At 46.4% G+C, this 21,193-nt stretch overlaps 1 protein-coding gene across 6 annotated transcripts in view; it reads left to right on the top strand.

The window, feature by feature from the left end:
- LOC133349078 (phospholipid-transporting ATPase ABCA1-like) overlaps positions 1-20,332 on the top strand; it is a 77,748-nt gene extending 57,416 nt beyond the window's left edge. For all 6 annotated transcript variants that reach the window (XM_061562221.1, XM_061562238.1, XM_061562229.1 and 3 more), the window contains 18 exons: positions 732-764; positions 996-1,098; positions 2,188-2,262; positions 2,863-3,032; positions 4,057-4,234; positions 4,950-5,065; positions 5,925-6,072; positions 7,134-7,257; positions 8,239-8,368; positions 8,492-8,612; positions 9,799-9,861; positions 10,982-11,088; positions 12,125-12,266; positions 12,474-12,608; positions 14,351-14,454; positions 14,840-14,932; positions 15,815-16,058; positions 16,867-20,332. In XM_061562221.1, the coding sequence (XP_061418205.1) occupies positions 732-764; positions 996-1,098; positions 2,188-2,262; positions 2,863-3,032; positions 4,057-4,234; positions 4,950-5,065; positions 5,925-6,072; positions 7,134-7,257; positions 8,239-8,368; positions 8,492-8,612; positions 9,799-9,861; positions 10,982-11,088; positions 12,125-12,266; positions 12,474-12,608; positions 14,351-14,454; positions 14,840-14,932; positions 15,815-16,058; positions 16,867-16,938 (2,158 nt within the window). In that variant the 3' untranslated portion in view covers positions 16,939-20,332. The remainder of the gene's footprint in view (positions 1-731; positions 765-995; positions 1,099-2,187; positions 2,263-2,862; positions 3,033-4,056; positions 4,235-4,949; positions 5,066-5,924; positions 6,073-7,133; positions 7,258-8,238; positions 8,369-8,491; positions 8,613-9,798; positions 9,862-10,981; positions 11,089-12,124; positions 12,267-12,473; positions 12,609-14,350; positions 14,455-14,839; positions 14,933-15,814; positions 16,059-16,866) is intronic.
- Positions 20,333-21,193: the final 861 nt, after the last annotated feature.

The following is a 21,193-nucleotide window of genomic DNA, read 5'->3' as shown; positions in this document are numbered from 1 at the left end:
AATTATAATAGTTAGTACATTTGGTATTAATGCCTTTGCTATAGCACGAGACTATCACAAAGGCACTACTTTTCACAGGTGGGAATAGCGTGTCATCAGAGGGCAATGTTATAGCGTTATTTACCAATTTAGTCATTTGTAAGTGATTTTTCTAGAATGTATATCATGTATGTATTTGGACCGTGACAACGACACATAGGGCCGACTCTTTTTCAAATAACGTCACTGGGATCTTCGAACGTCCACGGTGGAGTAGACGAAACGTTTTTTTTTTGTTCACCAGAATTCTCGGTTTTAATTCAACATCTCATCACAGAAGAAACCTCGCAATGGAATGGCAATGGTCGAAGGATCATCATTATTATTATTATCATTCATCCACATTCATGTTTTGTTTCAGGTTACATTTTGTTAAGAGGTGGACAGTAGATAGCAGCAAAGTGAACAGATTTCTGGACGGAATATTGTAAAATATCTATATATATATATATATATGTGTGTGTGTGTGTGTGTCCCCTCACATTCCTGGGTTGTGTCCGGGTATTTCAGTTTCTTCCCACATGTTCAAACAGTGAGGAAACGGCCAAACATTCCAGTCAGCATCCCTATTCATAAATTTGGAGACTCGACGAGAGGCAGTTATGGATAAGTGAAATGCATTTCAGGAATATGTTATTTGTGACTGTTTTATTTATTTCTATTAAAAATATATATTTTATGCACATTTACAGTCTGAAGCACAAGTACTGGGTGAATGAAATCAGGTATGTTACATAATGCCTGCTCACACAAACCTAAAACAATGAAATGTGCACTGATATATGTACGAATATTATTCTTGAAATGACCACTGTGAAATAATAAAGTACAAACATAATTTATAAAATCATATACTAAATCACCACTTGATAGGTTTATGACTTGCCATTTCTGTGTTAACACTTCATGTTTATTGTTTAGTCTGTTTTATATTTTGTATTGTTTTTTCCCCTCAGATATGGGGGCCTGTCTGTTGGCAAGAAGAAATTATCCAATTCTGCCTCCCCCAAAGACATGGACATCGTCTTCACGAATGTCAAGAGGGTCTTCCACATTGAGGTAATAATAATCATAAGAAGACACATTTTATTCAGGTCTGACATTAGTGGGTAGGCATGATAGGAAATATAATGATGGTGACATCAACCGCGATTGCAAGTCAATTATCATAGATACACATTTTGAGTCACCCCTCCTGGTAAAGGCAGATAATGGCAAGAGACAAACACATACTTGCACATCGTCTTTGCACAAGAGGCCTCTGTCTCAATTACTTGTCACCTGGTTATAGATACAGTTCATATATAAAACTAAACTTTAAAAAATATTATTTTACCAGGTAAGGCCCACTGAGCCCATATAGCTCTTTTTTAGAAGCGACTTGGCCACAAATGAGTGCTCACCGAAGTGGCTTATTATGTGGAAATATATTGCAGCCAAATACTATAAAGGCACGTTTTTAGATGTGGTGGAAATAATCGGAGGACCCAGAACAAAATCCACATGACCACGGGGAAAACATGCCATCTCCAAATATACAGGCATCATGGTTGGGATCGAACCCACAACCTCCTGTGTACCAAGCGAGGTAGTTAATGTCTCACCACTGTGGCACGTAGAGCCCAGTTGTCCATCCGCTGCTGGATGAGAGCCTCCGCCACACGATGACCGAGTTGCGTGGGTTCATTTTACTGCACGTCACCACAATGTAGCCGTTTGCAGCCTATCAATACAATTTTTACGCATTTATAGTCATTCATCTAAACACTCTCTAGGCTTTAACCTTATTAGAGACCTGACGGGATGGGGCATGTTTCAGGTGGCTGCGTCATAGGCACATGTATTTTTGCATGCGTACATATGTATTTGTTTATGAGCAGCAGTTAGCATGCTGCGCTACAAATCTGGCGACCCGAGTTCGATTCCCTCAGCCTCAAATGAGTACCTCGTGTGGTGTGTAAATATCACCACTAGGGAGACAAAGACGGCTGGGCGTGGTGTTGGCCACCCACTCTCTCGTGTGCCGTGCCGGCCTTCATAGGTGTCTTGCTAACAGCACTTGCCCCAACAGTCTGTTAAGGCTATATGGGGATCTTTGTCTTTGTTTGTTTGTTAACAAATTGTGTGCTATGTTGTTAATGTTTTCAGAACAAGGCTGTTGATGTACTGTACAGTGGCGTCAAAGACATGGTGTCCTTCCTTGGGCCAAAGGAAACTATCAAGGTCAGTTCACCATGGATACGGTCCAACGTAGTCTGAAACGGCAGACCTGGATTTGATGGCGGCCATTTTAAAATGAAAACAAAATGTCGCTGAGCTCCTCTTGATCATGGTCAGTTTGGTTTTATTCCTCAGCAAGGAATGAATGCAGACCACAGCAAAAACAAGAAGTGTAGCCAATATGCACAACAAATGAGAATAAAATAAATCGGAAGCCATACTACTTGAGACTGCTCTGCTTTTTTGATCCACTCCATTTGAGTTATTCGTACCATGTTGGACAATAATAAGCGTTTAATTTAGTTTCAAATTGCTTCTTTTTGTGGGTTAATTAATAATGTGTCCGTTTCACAACCTTCTTACCAAAAGACCAAATGTCAGTTCAGTCATTCTTAATATCTGCATTTCTTATATTATAATAAAAATCTCAATCACTCGAGTCCGAGGGGAAACAGAGTCACGTGTACAGTTTGTTACTTATGGTACGTAATGTCACCTCGTAAAGAATTCTGCAAATTGCACTGACCCCCTATATTGTGTGTGGCAGTAAAAAAAAACGTATTTACCTCCTGTTGTTTGCACCGTGTTTGTGCGATCTCTCAGGTTTGGTTCAACAACAAGGGCTGGCACGCCATCGTGGCCTTCATGAACATGGCCAACAACGCGGTGCTGCGCTCGAGCCTGCCAGCGGGCACCGACCCCTCAGACTACGGCATCACGGCCTACAACCACCCGCTGAACCTCACCAAGGAGCAGCTGTCGGAGGTCATGCTGTACGTAGCTCCGTCGCTGTAAATTACGCTTTTTGTGCAACGGGGTTGGGGGGAGGGGCGAGCGGGCAACAAATGCAGCGATGGCACTTCATAAGCTGGCTTGTGGGGCCAGGGGACCTGTGAGCGAAACGAGAAAAATGGAAGGAATATATCTCAACGACCCTGACCTGCTCATTATACCGATTATGGACTGCGTACACCTCCCTTCCTGCATCCGTCCCATGCTGCTCCACCTCCTTCCTCCGACCTGACCCCCCCCCCCCCCCACCGGTATAAGCTAAGTTAAGTGAACAACCAAATGGAAATATTGTGGGGGGGTTGTAGGTCATTGGTAACCAGCCGGAACTCATCAACTCACTAACACTTGAGAACGTAGAAAAGGCAATAATACAGGTGTTAAGATTTTAAACCACTAAATAGACATCTGTTACAAGGCATCAAGTCTACATTAACCACGCACACGTGTGGAAAAACGTGCAAATAAGCATGCTTTGACAATGTATGCATTGTCCTTAAAACTGATTGGCCTGCACCAGAGACTCCTTTCTGGTCTTGTCTCACCACCGGTGTTAGACCAGAGAACAACGCCAAAAGGTGAATGGCACAAGGACGGTCTTGTCAACTAGTATAAACCATCACGCAAACTCCGGTAATCCTCACAGCAGCAGCTTTTAAATAACCATTGAACAAAGACAGTCATTGCATCGCGCCCTTTCAGACGCGCTTCCGCGGCCGTCTGCAATGCTCTTCCTTCCGATATTAGGAAGCAACTGGAGCTGTACACGTTTAAATGTTGATTGAAAACTCATTTCTTTAGAACTGCTTTTTGTGTTTAGTTTGTTGACCTTCCAACAACATACATAAAACACGGATTCGAATTCAGGATCGCAGAGGTGAATGTTTGGTACTTAAAAACAGCATTATCCCGCCCTGAGCCACCTGACTCAAGAGCTGTTTCGTCTGAACGGGCCCCCGGAGCTCACAGTGTTGCCTGTACGTGCGCCACCTCTTTACCTGCTTCCAGGCTGACGACCTCGGTGGATGTGCTGGTATCCATCTGCGTGATCTTCGCCATGTCCTTCGTGCCGGCGAGCTTCGTGCTCTTCCTCATCCAGGAGCGCGTGAGCAAGGCCAAGCACCTGCAGTTCGTGAGCGGAGTGAACCCGACCATCTACTGGATCTCCAACTTCGCCTGGGATATGGTGAGTGGGGGGTGGTGGAGTTGGGGGGGCACTCATAATCCTGTATAATCTACTTTTTTCACATTTATAGAGCACCTTCACTCAAGGCGCTTTAACATAGGTAGCAAAACGGTGACACAAACTGAAATGATTTAGATGACAGGGGCGTGCTACAAGGGTCGAGGAATGCATGACAGCGATAGAGGGGTGCTTAGGGGATCACGAAAGAATAGGAGAGGGATGGGAAGGAGTGAAGGGGCGAGGAGAAGGAAGAGGAAGGGAATGGGCAATAGAGAAGAATTGAGGATTTAAGAGAGGAATGGAAGGATGTTAAGGCTGGCACTTCTCAATGTAGGAAAGGGAAGTTTATTCCAGTGAAAGGGGGGGTACTCATAAGTGGAACTTCTCTTGCACGTGCGGTTAACAAACCGCACGCAAGTTGCTGTAATATTTCCGTGATCCCTGCTGTCAGTGTTACTAGAATGGTGCAAGACTCGAATGTTATTGGCTCCCTCGATTGTTACCACTGCTCAGTGTGTGCAACGTTATGATGTATTCGCTGCTGTAACTTGAAAAAGTTTTCAGCAAGATCCTCCGCGGGGGTCACCCTTGTATGTATATATTTATATAACGCCTTCACTCAAGGTGGTTGACAGCTTACGACTGAATGTTTAAAACAACAAAGATTAAAATCAACCAATCGATTGATCTGTCGGGTGTCTCTTCCTCTCCGTAGCTGAACTACACAGTGCCGGCGACGCTCGTGGTGCTGATATTCCTGTGCTTCCAGCAACAGTCGTACACATCCGCTGCCAACCTGCCCGTGCTCATCACCCTGCTGCTGCTCTATGGGTGCGTGCCCTCCTTGAGTCCACCCCCGTCACTTACCAAATACAATTTGTATGTACTGTATGCGTGTTGAACTTTTTTCGCACCGTACCTAGCCAACCTCACTAATCGGAGGTGCGGGAGGATAACAAGCCAAACGCAAAAAGCAGTTCTGAATAAATTCGTTTTCAATCTAGATTTATAATTGCATAGCATCAGCGGCTTCCTAATATCAGATGGAAGAGCGTTTCAAACGGCCGCAGAAGCGCACCTGAAAGCGCGCAATGCTGTGATCATCTTTTTTCGATGGTTAGCCAAAAGCCGCTGCTGTGAGGATGAGCGGAGTTCACGTGATCATGGTTTATGTTCCTTGACAAGGTCAGCAAGGTTTTTTGAATCACTTTTGGTGAGCACTTTGTGACGTACAGGACAAGGACATGTTTTTGTTTGCATGTTCACCACATGTGTGGTTAATGCAGACATAATTCCTTGCAAAAGGTTTCTGTTTGGTGTTTGAACATCTTAACACCTGTTTTTTTGGCAAATAGGGTAAAACCTATTCGTATACTTTGATACTGGCAAGAAAGGTCCCATGTTGTACCTGCTCACCCCTATAAAATTTAAAAGTTTAGTGTTTGAATTGTTTAGAATGGCACTAAATTGGTTGACTATGCCTAATGAGCTGACTTAGCTGCTAACCTGGGTTGACTAGCATTAAAACTTGCATCACTGAGCCTAACTTGGGCTTTCTTGGCCCAACCTGGATTGGGTTTGGTAGGCAAATCCTGGGCTGACGATGCCCTGCCGGGTTGCCGAGGCTGCGGTTAAGCTGACCGTGTGGCGCTTCGTCCGTGTTTCCCCCTCCCCCCCTCGTTCGCTGCAGGTGGTCGATCACCCCGCTCATGTACCCGGCGTCGTTCATCTTCCGCGTGCCCAGCACGGCATACGTGGTGCTCACCTGCCTCAACCTCTTCATCGGCATCAACGGCAGCATCGCCACCTTCATCCTCGAGCTCTTCGAAGATGACCAGGTGAGTCCCTGTAAAAGATGGAGAACGTGAACGGCGTAAGCCGGTCGCCATTGTAGGCTATCGTCTTTGTCCTCCATTTTGTTTGTATTCCGCTGGTGCGTTATGAGGCGGTGAACATGACATTGCACGGTTGGCATTGTACGGTCACTGGTTGGCATTGTACGGTCACTGAAGCTATGCACTTTTAAATCTCGATTGAAAACTAATTTTTTTCGAACTGCTTTTTGTGTTTAGTTTGTTGTCCTTCCCCCGTACCTCCGATTAGCACGATTGGCTATGTACGGTGCAAAAGAAGTTCAACATACAGCAAACTTATATATTTTTTTTTTTATAACATTACCATTTTTTTATGTGATCTACCATGATCCGGAAGGCCATGTAAACACAATGTACAGACAGATGCTGACACCCATTGCACAATTGAAAGATGAAAGACTCTCCTGGCAGTAACTGTGGCTACGAACACCAAACCTTAGCCGTAACTTTGCACTGCCCCAAATATAAAAGCGGTGAATCTGCAATTCACCAACTCTCAAAGACAAAGCAATTGATTGGCTCTATAACTTAGAAATGCATCTCTAATAGTTGCTCTTGATTGGCCATACGAAATTTTCATCAACAGACAGATCAGTAATATTAATCGCAATCATAAGCCACATACATGCTGAGGCCCCTTACAATGTACAATCCTTCACATGTCTGTCCCGCTATTGTTCAGTACCTTGAGTCTACAATTTAAGTTACAACCAGGCACTATTCAATTAAAATGCTTTAAAAGTTACAGATTTTAGGAATTAAAAAAATGACAGCCAACACCACATTGTCAATGATTGTTAATCACATTAAACTTCTTTTTTCTTTAAAATCTTTCTCTTCTAAGCTACAAGTTATTTGAATCGCCCGTCACCTCCAAGTTGCTTTAGTGTGTTTTCTTAGATAAATCGCGTATTTAATTCTCCCGTCAATGATTTTGCAAAGTCCGATCTTTCTCTCCCGTTTATTCATTCGATGTGAGCTTGGCCGGCCTGACAAAGTTGTCTCAACTCCCCCTGTTGCAACAGAACCTCAAGAGGATCAACTCCGTTCTCAAGCAGATCTTCCTCATCTTCCCGCACTTCTGCCTTGGCCGTGGCCTCATGGACATGGTGAAGAACCAGGCCATGTCGGACGCATTTCAGCGATTCGGTAAGACAGTTGTTGAAAACCAAAACGTGAAAATTAGGTGTGGCCCTTGTGTGGGTAAAGAAGAAGGCTATTGAAGTGACTTCAGGCCTATTATTGCGACGTAATCTTCTGGCCATTTTGTGTCAGAGGGCGATGGACGGCTAGCCGCAGAGTTTTAAACGGAAATTTCTTCGGCCCGTCACATAATACTGTTAGGACAATCGGAGCATAAATTGGGACAAAAAATTGTAAACAAGAGAACAAAGTTTTTGTTTGCAAATGTAGATAATTCAGAAGGTGGTGGGTGGAGTCATTCCATGTGCATGAGCAACAGTGTCTTTACCGTTTAGTTTCACCTTATTCATCGTCATCCTCACTGCCAAAGAAGTCCTGTCTCAACCGTGGGCTCTTGCCTGGTAAAATAGAAGCAACTCCCCAACTCGGTGGTCGAATGTCACCCATTTACTTAGTTTTTTGTCAATGAACACCACAGGACATTCAGAAATCACAAGGTGCACTTTGTCCCACCAAAGGGCAACGTTCCCCTGCATAGCCTTTAAAATACTGTTGGGAAGGTGCTGTTAGCGAGCACCTATGAAGGCTGGCACGGCACACAAGGGGGTGGGTGGCCAACATCACGCCTGGCCACCTTTGCTTCCCTAAGTGTTTACACAAAGCACCAATTACTCGTTTGAGGCTAGAGGAGGCCTGGGACTGGTTCACCGGCAGACTAATAGCCACTTGCGGGTCAGTGCAGCATTCACCTTGTACCTATGTATGTTGAACTTCTTTCACACTGTACGTAGCCAACTTTGCTAATCGGTGGTGCGGTGTGCCACTTTGGGCACAGCTGCCATCAGGGAGTCTCCTAGGCGAAAACTACAGCTTGGCATTGCGATTGTTGAGATGGGATGTGACGACGCAAGGCACGCCGAGTTTGCCGAGGCATTTGCAAATCCTTGACAGTTTCTTGCACGCTGTCGCCCCCGCGCGTCACCGCAGGAGAGAATCGCTTTGTGGACCCGTTCAGCTGGGACATGGTCGGCAAGAACTTGTTTGCCATGGCCGTGGAGGGCATGGGCTTCTTTATAATCAACCTGCTGGTGCAGTACCGCTTTTTCTGCAAGCCTCGGTGAGTTGTTGCACCGCAGCCCTGGCCCACACAAAATATCACGCACCCCACGCAATGTCGCTTGACCGATCGACCGAACGACCGATTGACGGACGGGCGGATGGACCCCCGACTGTCTCGCAGGTCGCACCGTGGGAAGCTGCAGCCAGTTTCCGAGGAGGACGAAGATGTGGCACGCGAGAGGACTCGGTTGACCAACGACGAGGGAGGGAGCGATACGCTTGTCATCAGAAACCTCACCAAGGTGCCTGCAGGGTGTGACGCACGCTTTTAAGGGTTGTGCCGTATGGCTGTCGGATGCTTTCTTTATGGTTGTGCTGCAAAACTGTAAACTAAACTATCAAACTTTAAACCTTACCAGGTAAGGCCCGAGAGTTACGAAGCTCTTTTTAGGAAGCGATGTGTCCACAAATGATGGCTCAACAAAGTGGCTTATCGCATGGAAATTTATAGCAGCCAAATACTCTCAACGCGTCGACGCTGATTCTAAATGAGGAATGAAAAACCAGAGTGACCCGGAGAAATCCACGCAACCACAACAGCACACAGTACACCCTGACAACAGCACACAGTACACCCTGACAACAGCACACAGTACACCCTGACAACAGCACACAGTATAACCAGCAACAGCACACAGTACACCCTGACAACAGCACACAGTACACCCTGACAACAGCACACAGTACACCCTGACAACAGCACACAGTATAACCAGCAACAGCACACAGTACACCCTGACAACAGCACACAGTACACCCTGACAACAGCACGCAGTACAACCTGACAACAGCACACAGTACACCCTGACAACAGCACACAGTACAACCTGACAACAGCACACAGTACACCCTGACAACAGCACACAGTACACCATGACAACAGCACACAGTACACCCTGACAACAGCACGCAGTACATCCTGACAACAGCACGCAGTACAACCTGACAGCAGCACACAGTACACCCTGACAACAGCACGCAGTACAACCTGACAACAGCACACAGTACAACCTGAGAACAGCACACAGTACAACCTGACAACAGCACACAGTACACCCTGACAACAGCACACAGTACACCCTGACAACAGCACACAGTACACCCTGACAACAGCACGCAGTACAACCTGACAGCAGCACACAGTACACCCTGACAACAGCACGCAGTACAACCTGACAACAGCACGCAGTACAACCTGACAGCAGCACACAGTACATCCTGACAACAGCACACGTATAACCAGCAACAGCACGCAGTACAACCTGACAACAGCACACAGTACACCCTGACAACAGCACGCAGTACACCCTGACAACAGCACGTAGCAGCTCCCGCTTCCCGTAAGAGCCCGGAGTGACCTGCCGGAGCCTGGCACGCGAGCTGGCGTCACCCGATTGGCTCATCCCGACTTTTGTTTTCTCGCCGCAGGTTTACAATGGCAAAAAGAAGCCAGCGGTGGATCGCATCTGCGTTGGGATTCCTCCGGGAGAGGTGAGAGAGGGTTTCGTATAAATCCTCGTACCATGCCCGGGGGTTCCTATGGACCGTGGTTCCAGACGCTGTTGCCCACAGATTTATGCCATATGGCCCTGCATCCAAAACGAGGCTTAACACTATGAAACAGCCAGCAAGCGATTATTCATCCTTCTGCAGTCATCTCAGCCACACTAATTGGGGTACCACTTCTTTAACTGTTAGCACCTCTTACAGTGACAGACATGACTGAAGTATGTCTGTTGAGTGGTGACCGGCTGAGGGTATTTGAAATATCTATTTGACTGTCAATAGGGGAAAAACTTTCCCAATTCCTGCCTTCTACAGCAGGGTGGAAACAATTAAAGCATCAGATTAGTTGCTAAGTTGATGCTCGGTCACAACAGGCATCTGTAAAAAATAAAAAAATGGGAACAACTTTCAACCTGGTTGGACATTCCGTACCATATTCAGGGCAAGCCTTGACAAGTATGAGTGTGTGTGGTGTCGAATGAGGAGCGGTAGTGTAACAGTTTAGCACACTGCGCTATGAACTCGGTGATCCAGGTTCGATTCGCGCTCACGGTCGACACACATGACAATTATCTGAACTGGTCCTGAGCCTCCCCTAGGTCGGCTCAGCCTCAAATGAGTACCCGGTGCGGTGTGTAAAAATATCACCACTGAGGAGACACTGGCTGACGGGCGTGGTGCTGGCCACCCATCCCCTCGTGTGCCGTGATGGTCTTCATAGGTGCTGCTCGCTAACATTACTTGCCCTAAAATAATTTTAAGGCTATATGGGGAACTTTCTCTTTGTCCTTGGGGTTGAATGGAGACACTCAGTTGGATGGAGAGGAAGAGAAATTCTAGAGCAGGTTCAGGAGGAGAGAAGTCTGTCATTAGAACGATTCAGAGAGAGGTCGATGAAGGAAGTTCTGGGAGTGAAGGCTGCTGGGAAAGAGGCCAAGAGAGAGAGAGAGAGAGAGGTTCTGCTTAATGACTTTTAGGAAAGTAGTCCATACGGTGAAATGAAGAAGCTAAGGATGAGACAGAAGGATGGAGAGAGTTCGAGCCAGAGAAACCTCTGCCATCTGACAGAAGAGCAAAGAGAAACGGTGTTTGATTTTTGTTGCAGTGTTTTGGCCTGCTGGGAGTGAATGGGGCTGGAAAAACCACGACATTCAAGATGCTGACAGGAGACACGGACATCACGAGCGGGGACGCACTTCTTAACCGATACAGGTGAGACGAGCCAATTGCGGCTCCATTACGCACCTCCGTTGAGCACGGTTGGCTGTGTACGGTGCGAAAGAAGTTCAACGTGCTTTAATACATCAGAGCGGTCATAGGTCAGGCGAATCATGGTTGGATTGTCAACGGGCATGTTACATGGGTACCTGTACAGCCCCTTTTGCCAATCCACTGATGGATGAGGGCCTTGCAGGTTGTAAGGGTTATGTGATAATAACATGAATTGCACTGATCTGTGCGGGTTGGTGAAGGCAGGAAACACTGGCGTAGGCACATAGACGTACAGTAAGCCCCTCGTTTAATGCTGTAGTAGACGCATTCCTGGCAAGTGCCGCGTTTAAGCAAAAACCGCATTAAGCGAGGAATTACTGCTTACTGAATCACATTTGCACAGTAAAACTATCCCGCAGTCATTCCATGGCGGGACAAAGATTTGAAATGACGATACGCCACCGCGTGCTGTCTTTAGATGTCCTTCCCCGTACCTCCGATTAGCACGATTGGCTACGTACGGTGCAAAAGAAGTTCAATGTACATGCATACATACATACACGGTACTGTATCATTCCGCAAACTTTATCATCCACTGAGCCGCATAGCTCAAGAAAGTAGTTCGTCGTCAACCGCTTAAAAACCGTGCGTTCCGTGTTGTGCAAAAAGTGTGCCCTAATGGAAGAACCGGGTTATGGCGAAAACGCACTGTCGTGCGAACGCCGCGACGCGTGAAGCGAGAACTTGATGTTTGGAACAACCGTACATTCCGCAACACTGACCCGTACTGCCCACAGCTTAGCCCGACAACTTAGGCCACCTGGTAGGCACGGTGGCCACCCCTCCAAGCATTTTCCAGGCTCAATGCTGCTTAGCTTCCAAGATGTGACAAGGTCAGGTGAATTCCGAGGTAATTTAGTCGTGGGCATCAAATTGACAGAACCCACCACATAAGTTGCGTATTTATTAATGAACGACCACCACGAAATTCCCACTGTCTCCTCTGATCGTCCGCTTGTTTTCTTTCGTGTGCCAGCATCCTGACCCACAAGCGGGAGGTGCACCAGAACATGGGCTACTGCCCGCAGTTCGACGCCATCAACGACCTCATCACGGGACGGGAGCACCTGGAGTTCTACGCACGCCTGCGTGGGGTCCCCGAGAAGGAGGTGTCCAGGGTAGGTGCCGAGTGGCGACCCTCGGTGTTTCCCTACAGTGCCGCCTCCATTCCGTGCCATCTCCTTTCAGTGCCGCCCCCTTGCCGGGCCACTCTGGGTAGTCCCACCCCCTTTCAGTGCCGCCCCCTTGCAGTGCTACTCTGGGCAGTGCTGCCCTCTTTCAGGTGATTGAATGTTTTTTGTTTGTTTTTTGCTAACCCCAATCAGGTGGCAGCGTGGGGCATCCGTAAGCTCGGTTTGACCAAGTACGCGGATCGCGCAGCCGGAAACTACAGCGGTGGGAACAAGCGGAAGCTGTCGACAGCCATCGCCCTTGTGGGGTGTCCACCCATCGTTTTCCTGGTCAGCGTCAACCCCCACGCCCCCTCCTACCCCTCATACCCCCCACCTTAACGGCCATTTATTATCATCATAATCCTCGTTGTCATGATCACCACTCAATATTCACACCGCTCCCCCTGAGCCACTTGGCCACTCTCAAGGCTTCGTTTCAGCCGGGTCTGTCCGGGTCAGCGACATGGAAAATATTTCCGATCCTAGCACACCACATCCATAATAGAGGTTTTTTGGGTTAGATTGCGTAAATATATAAATGTGTCGTTAAAACACGCCACCACTCGACACAGCTAACTAGTAAGGGTTGTCACATAAACAGAACGTGCCAATCCATCACGAGTACAACACACCGGTGTGTTGGAGAGCCAAGCCACAACATTTACAGTTTAACAAGTAGGCTTTCGCGACAGTCAGCGATGGCGGTGGCGGTGGAAACGCGATGGGAAACGACGTCAATTTTAGCTTTTCAAAACGGCGTCAACGTCGCATCCGAAGGAACACGTCTCCGCACGTCGTGTAGGTTTCCACCCCGTCCACTGCGCGCACTGTTTGCCACTAACGAGCAACTCTTTCCTTTTTTTATTAACGAAAAAAAACAGCCAGAGAGAGCGGGGGGTAGGGATTGCGGATTTTGTGGGGGAGGTGGAGGATACGATTTAGTTTGGGGGGGGGGGGGCGCCAGTTACAAGCAGCGCAGAGGACACTAAGGCGGTCGCTATCCGCTTGGTTACAATTATTTATTTTTCTTTCATTTTCGATAGATTCTCTAATTAGTATTGGCCAGTAGTTTTTTATTTTATTTTTATTAATTTTAATTTCATTTTTTACCTACGTGACTTTACCGAAAGAACTAAGAGTATGAATCCTTGCAGTCACGAAAGCTTCAAATCTAGAATCAGTAGTAGCAAGTTTTGCACAGAACTTCAACATTATCAAATCAATTGAGTGTCCTTTTTGGCATGCGTGTTCTGCTACTGCTGACAGTTGTTTTGGGAGTATTTAATATTTCTCTGATGTTCTTTTAGTCTCGTGCTGATCATTCGTCCTGTTTGCCCAACATAACGCCACACGTGTAGTTAATCCTGTATACACCTTCTGTTGATAGCTTCGGTAATACATCTTTTGTACCAGATATTAAATTCTGTATTTCATGTATCGTGCCAAATCTGACTCGGATGTATTTTTTTCCAAACATCTGGCCAGTTTATCAGTTACTCCCACAATGTACGGTATTTTTATCGTTTTAATTCCTTGGGCAGTTTCAATGCTTTTAATTATTTGAGCCGTCAAATAATTAATTGGTGAGAAATCAAGCCAAGCCCAGGTTATGACTTTTAAAATATGTTAATGGGTTCCGAGTGATTTCCCTGACCCCTGACTCTTGCCTGGATGAAGACAACAGGGTGCATGGTGGCTAGATGTTAACTATCTCGCTTGGTATGCAGGAGGTTATGGGATCGATCCCGACCCTGATGCCTGTATATTTGGAGTTTGCATGGTCTCCCCGTGGTCGCCTGGATCTTTCTCCGGGTTCTCCGGTTTTTCCCCTCCAAATTAGAGAAACACACATTTCGAGTATTTGGCTGCTATACATTTCCACATGATAAGCCACTTTGTTGAGCTATCATTTGTAATAACCAGGTTTCTTCTGAAAAAGAGCCATCTACCTCAGTGGACCTTTACCTGGTACAATAAAAAGAACAGTTCAGTTTAATAGAGGGTGACTGTAAGCTGCTCTGTCTGTGCAGGACGAGCCGACCACCGGGATGGACCCGAAGGCACGGCGTTTCCTGTGGGACTGCATCCTCAGCATCATCAAGGAGGGGCGGTGCGTGCTGCTCACCTCACACAGGTACAGCCCGCTCACTTCGCATGTGAATACCCGCTCGTTGACTCGCTCACTCAGCCACTCACTCACCCGCTCGCTCACCAACTCAGGCAACTACCCACTCACCCACTCCTTACACACTCAATCACTCACCCAACCACCCATTCAATCACTCACCCAACCACCCACTCACTCACTCACACAACCACCCACTGACTCACCCAACCACCCACCCCCACTCATTCACTTACCCAACTACTCACCCATTGAATCACTCAGCCAATCGCCCTCCCACGCACTCACCCACCCAATTATCTACCCACTCACCCACTCAATCAGTCACACAATTACCCACTCACTCACCCACCCACCCGCTCACCCATTCGCTCACCCATGTGCCCGTGTGCAGCATGGAGGAGTGTGAGGCGCTATGCACGCGCATGTCCATCATGGTGAACGGAAGATTCCAGTGCCTGGGCAGCGTGCAGCATCTCAAGAACAAGTGAGTGGGCGCTGCATGTGACAACACACTGAGACACGCACAGAAACAACAACCTCCGTTCACCACTAAGTAGTAGTGACGTCACCACGGCAGTGACAAAGACACACACCAACACTCACAGCACCGTCTGGTTTCCCTGGTAACGGCACTTGGCCGTGGTGGTGACGCTGCAGGTTTGGCAACGGGTACACCGTGACACAACGTGTGGCCACAAAGAAAAAGATCCCCCATATAACCTTCACAGATTGTTGAGGAAAGTGCTGTTAGTACACCTATGAAGGCCGGCACGGCACACGAGGGGGTGGGTGGCCAGAACCATGCCCGGCCGCCTTTGTCTCCCGAGTGATAATGTCTATACAGTGCACCAGGAACTCATTTGAGGCAGAGTCGACCTAGGGGTGGCCCAGGACCAGTTGAGATATTCGTCACCGGTGTTGGCCATGAGCAGGAATCGAACTCATGTTGGCCATGAGCGCACTAACCGCCGTGCCACCGCACCGCGCAGACTCACATACACGCACACACAAAGACATGGATCCCCCATGTAGCCTTAACAGACTGTTGGGGCAAGTGCTGTTAGCGAGCACCTATGAAAGCCGGCACGGTACACGAGGGAATGGGTGTCTAACACCACGCACTCACAGCACCGTCTGGTTTCCTTGATAACGTCGCTGGGTGGGGGTGGTTGTTCCGGTGGAGGTTTGGCGACGGCTACACGGTGACGCTGAGCATAGCCACACTCACACACTCACACACAGTCACACTCACACACTCACACACAGTCACACTCACACAGTCACACTCACACACTCACTCACTCACAGCACCGTCTGGTTTCCCTGATAACGTGGCTGGGTGGCGGCGGTGGTGGTTTCGCCGCAGGTTTGGCGACGGCTACACGGTGACGCTGCGCGTGGCCGGCTCCCCGCCGGTGCTGCCGCCCGTCGAGGAGTTCATCGACTCGGCGTTCCCCGGCAGCCTCCTCAAGGAGCGCCACCACAACATGCTGCAGTACCAGCTGCCCTCCGCCGAGTCCTCGCTCGCCAAGATCTTCAACCTGCTGGCGCTGCGCAAGGAGGAGCTCAACGTCGAGGACTACTCCGTCTCCCAGACCACGCTCGACCAGGTCAGGACGTCTGCTGGCACGACGTTAAGTTTGGAGGCCCACCCGGGGTGTTGGGGCCCGGAGAGTCCATACGCGGCGTTGGTGCAGTTGAGCGAAGTTACGGGCAGATCACCCGCAATGTGCCCGATCGCAATCAGATCTTCGGTAGCCAAGCAGAGATCGAACCTGGACAGCACTTTGATGGGTGACCCCCAAGGCGTGAAACAGGAGTGGTTAGGCATCGTGGGCAGCAGAGAGGGGGATGTGTAGCAACATCCCTTGCTGTACTCTACTCCCCCCCCAACTTTTCTCATCCCCTCCCGACCTAATAGTAAACAAACAATAACTTTCAGCCCCCTGTCAATCCACAACTGGATGTAGGCCTCCCCCTCACCGTGTTGTACACTGGGATTGTTTGACCATACTTCGCTGCCACTGATTAGTGCTGCCTGGTGAGGGGAGGATGAACCAGAGCCGGTTCAGATATGGCTCGCCATCAGGTGACGGGTGGAGACTACCTGAGTAGATCAGCTCGGCCTGAAATGAGTACCTTGTGTGCGGTGTGTAAACATCAGCACTGGGGGGGGATGAAGGCAGCTGAGCGTGGTGCTGGCCACCCACTCCCTTTGTGTGCCACGCCGGCATTTATAGCTGTTGCTCGCTGACACCGCTAGCCCCAACAGTCTGTTAAAAGCTATACGGGGGATCTTAATGGTTATGTAAATGTGGACGGGGGATTACAGAGTGGGGGGGTGTTCTGCTTGAGCCCGCCAGAAATTTGGTGGCTTTGTTCGCTGACCCCTGCCTTGCTGCTTGTCGTTTGTCACAGGTGTTCATCAATTTTGCGAAGCACCAAAGCGACGAGGATCACAACAGCATCATCCAGACGAGCGTTGTCTGAGCGGCGCTGCGTGGAAAGAGACTGCCAACTCAAATTCCAGTCTTGGATGAAGATGAAAAAAGTTTGAAAAAAAAAGTTTATATATTAAAAAAAACTGGTAACCTGCAGAATCAATGCAATGTATGTTGAGAGTAACTGTGCAATTAATGCAACGTATTTTCCAAAAAAAGAGTAGGTTTGCACTTGTTCACGCACCGTATATTAACGCGATTTTCTTGAAAGCCACATTGTTAGTTTTAGTAAGACTTTTTGACGAGTTTGCGACGCACGTTGTTTAAAAGGATAGCATAGTCGCATGCCTGGGGTTTTGCATCTTTACGCCTTCCACAATAATAAATTGTGAGGGCTTTTTTTTCCATTACATATTTAACAACACAATTTGATTATTATTATAAATTTTATACTTAAAAAAAATACCCCAACATTTAACTTACTATTACTGTGCTTCAGTATTGGCACCAAAGTGTGAAACGCCATTTTGCTTTTTGGTGGACACCATCCCCAAAGTTGGGTTTATTTTCATTTGTCCGTCGTTCCAGGTATTTTGCTAAACGCTTTCGAAGGTGATGGGCATGTTGGTATTTTACTGTGCACAATCTGGGGACCATTGATAAAACTGCAGATGTCAACTCGTGATTATGGACCGAGGCTCCCGTTGTTCTTCCTGTAAGAGATCGAAAACAAAACCAAGCGGCTTCCTTTGTGGATCGCCCATTGTCGGCTTGATCGAAGTTTTGCTAAGGGGGTGTTTACTTGAAAAATCCTGAATTAGTTTCTTTTTTATACAACAGGGCACCATGTAACGTAAGCAGCAGCTGGTCTGCTTCAAGGTTGCAAATTATTATGTCATATGTGGACATCTGATCAAAACTGAAATCAGGACTTCTTTGTAATAAAAAAAAATACCCAAAGTGTTTTTGTTTTTAAAACACCCTCCACCCTGAGCAAACACTGTCGACGTTACGTTGAAAGAACAGCAACGGCTACTTTTAATACATTTCCATTGCGCTCAACTGTGCGTTTTCTTTTGGATTAATGTTTGCAGAAACTCTTCGATTTCTTGCACGGTCATTTTTTTTGTTTGGTATTCCCCCCCAAAACGATTCTTTAATTGATGGATATCACGAACAACTGGAAACTCCGCAGCATAATCAAGTGCGAGGCGTCCTTTTTGTTTTTTTATAATCTGTGGTATTGCTTTGCGCGTTGAAAAAAAATCAATGCAAAGAAAATTTTTGCACATGGTCAGTTTTTTTGGTTTAAACAAACAAAAAAATTCATTGTGCTGCGTTTTTTTTTTGGTGCTTTGGTAAATTGTAAATTGTATGCTCTTAACGTTTTTGGCTGTTTTAATTTTAAATAACCGAAACCAAGCGTATGAATAGTATTTCATATCTGTGCGCACTATCAGTGCCGAACATAATTTATCGCTGTGTTAACAATTCTTAAGGATTTTTACGATTGGTGAATCAGGAAATAATTGTTCTGATTTATATAAATGTGGGTGTATGCACGTACGGATTTTGTACGCATCCTGCACTCAAATATAATACACTCTCTAGTTTGGCCAAATTGTTTATGCCACAATGCCTGGAGTGTTTTGTAAAGTGAACTCAATTGCAACGAGCTTTACGAGTCTTAACCATTAAATTCAAGTTCAAGTTCATTTATTAGGTATAGCCCTGTGAGCCATTGGGCTCTTGAATGCAACCTAAACGATAAGAAAGTACTTCCAAAGATTGCCATTCAGAAAAAAATATAAATTATGCACCGGTTATAAACTCGTCGATGAACAACATCACGGGGACTCGCTGCTGTATTTGCGTCAAATTTTTTCATTGGAACATACTCTTTGGTTATTTCGATAAAGTCATTGGAACATCCACCGGAAAGTGTTGAAGGTTGTTTTACAAAGACCCTGTGGTTGAAATTTCAAACTGTAGTCATTAAGGGAATCTAAAATGTCCCAGCAGGTCTAAGGCACTTAAACTATCCATTTTATAACATCTGTCCCATATTATAACGTACGGCCATTACACAATCCAGTGCGGTATGGTCTCCCAACACTGTCGGTCACAGGGGTTGTTTGATCACACTTCACCATGCTGGTCCACTGCTTGTTGGTTAAGTTCCCATGGACTGGTCCGGATATCCCCTTTGTCGTCGTTGCTAATAGTGGCCAGGTCATCGGGTTCATAGCACAGTGCAATCACTGCGTCACCTCTCCACCCCCCTAGCGTATTATATGTTACATTTCAGCAAAGTGGTTATGTCATCCTGTTACATGGATGATTTTTGTTTCTGAAAATACATGTTTCCATCATCCGAATCTCAGCTCTCATTCAATTTAGAAATCTTCAGGAAAGAACACCCTTCTTCAAATGTTCACACTTTGTAGTATCTTTGCTCTGTTGGAGCAATATTAATACAATGTTAACAAGAAGCAAACCCCATTGCGCAAAGATAATTACACAGTCATTATTGCCTTCATAACCCCCGATTGTATATGATGGCATATTGCAGTCACCAGCCGCTAATGTGCAGAGGACTTGAATCGACTTGAATCCTGGACGAAATTTGGGTTCAACTTCTGATGAAGCCTGTGGAAATGTCCAACCACATTGCTGCTGTCTAACCGAGAGTGACTGCTATACGCTTTTGGATTTCATGGGTGTCAGGACAAACCCGTCTTTATTTAGATATGGCTAAGTGACACCCACTCAAATGTTCGCCACTGAACAGTGCGCTCACGCACACACACGATCAACACACACACATTCACACAGTCATCACACAGCATGTGAACAGCACAGTTACGCCACACTCGACACTCTTACAGTCAGCACGCTCACTAACAGTCAGCAGACACACATTAAGAGTCAGCAGACACACATTAAGAGTCAGCACACACAGTCATACAGTCAGCACACAGCACACATGCGTGTTAGGGAACCCCCAACTTCCAAGGTGTCTGTTGTAACCATGCTATGCATACACACAGCGAGAGATGGCCATTTACGGCATTGTTTACCATTCTATCCTGTGTTTTCATGCCACAGAAATAAGACTTACACAGTTGTTATCCAGAGGGTGGCTTTGGAAGTATTGCGACGGATTACACACACTGTATTAGCGGCTTGCCATCAGGTACATTGATTGGTCAATATTGTCATTTTCATTTGCACTGTCATTTTCGCCACTTATAAAACATACAACTGACAACCACTTTGAGTGGTGATTTCTCATGTTTAACTTTTCGCTTTCAATTAACATGTTAGTTTATTCGAGTGACAATTTGGTAATTATCGACTTGTGATTTCTTTTTTTTCTTAATTCCTGTGTATTGTAGAATTACTGTAATGTGAATAAAATTTGGTGTTTTTGTTAAATGTAATGGGTTGTCGGTGTTTTTATTATCAATATTCCAAGAGTTGTTTCCATTTCACGTGACCGCAATTCCCATAGACCTGCCTGCTTTAGTATTTTATTTCGCAGGTTTTAAATTACGGAAGGGTTTGCATGTTACTCAATATATATTAGATAACCACTGTATTCAGGTGTCCATTAAAAATATTGGTGGGCCATCAGAAAGGGTTTTCAACATTTCATCATCAGAATGGCCCACGATTTAAACGAGTCGTGTAGTGTACAACTCAAGCCATCCACTCTCTGGCCTCTATTCATGTGCTTTAAAGAAACGCGCTTGCCCGACACGTTATCTATTATACACGTATAGTACTTCCTTTGAAGGATGTGTTCAGTTTATTTTAGCTTTTATTCTGGAAAAATATACAGTACGAAACTTTTTTTTCCCAAAGTAACAGGATTGTAAACGTACCCCCTCAATATTAATAATATAAATATATTCTGCTGCACTACACAAAGGGATGAATGTTATGCCAATGTGGCCAGAAGTTATACGGTAATAAATTAAATTATGTCAGCCCTCTTCCAATCCACTGCTGGATGAAGACATCCCCACATTATAGGAATTCATCCATACAGGCTATGATCAGCCTGTCAAGCTAACATGAGTTAACCAGGGGAGAACAGAGTCCAAGATTAGTCTCATTTGCAAGATTTGGACTTGCTCACCAACATCTCAAAAGCAAACTAAAAGCGCAAACCGCAATGACGCAAGTAACGGTCACAGCAAAAGCAAGTCACGCGAGAAGTTGAAACTCGCAAACAAATCAACGTTAAATAATACATTAGTCGGCTCGGGCACATTGTTATACCCGTGCTGATCATTGTA

The sequence above is a fragment of the Lethenteron reissneri genome, chromosome 4 (genome assembly GCF_015708825.2).
Source record: "Lethenteron reissneri isolate LAM-NWPU_2019-01 chromosome 4, ASM1570882v1, whole genome shotgun sequence".
In the NCBI taxonomy this organism is placed as follows: Eukaryota; Metazoa; Chordata; class Hyperoartia; order Petromyzontiformes; family Petromyzontidae; genus Lethenteron; species Lethenteron reissneri.
Note: the sequence above shows the minus strand (reverse complement) of the source record. Positions and strands in the feature narration are given on the sequence as shown.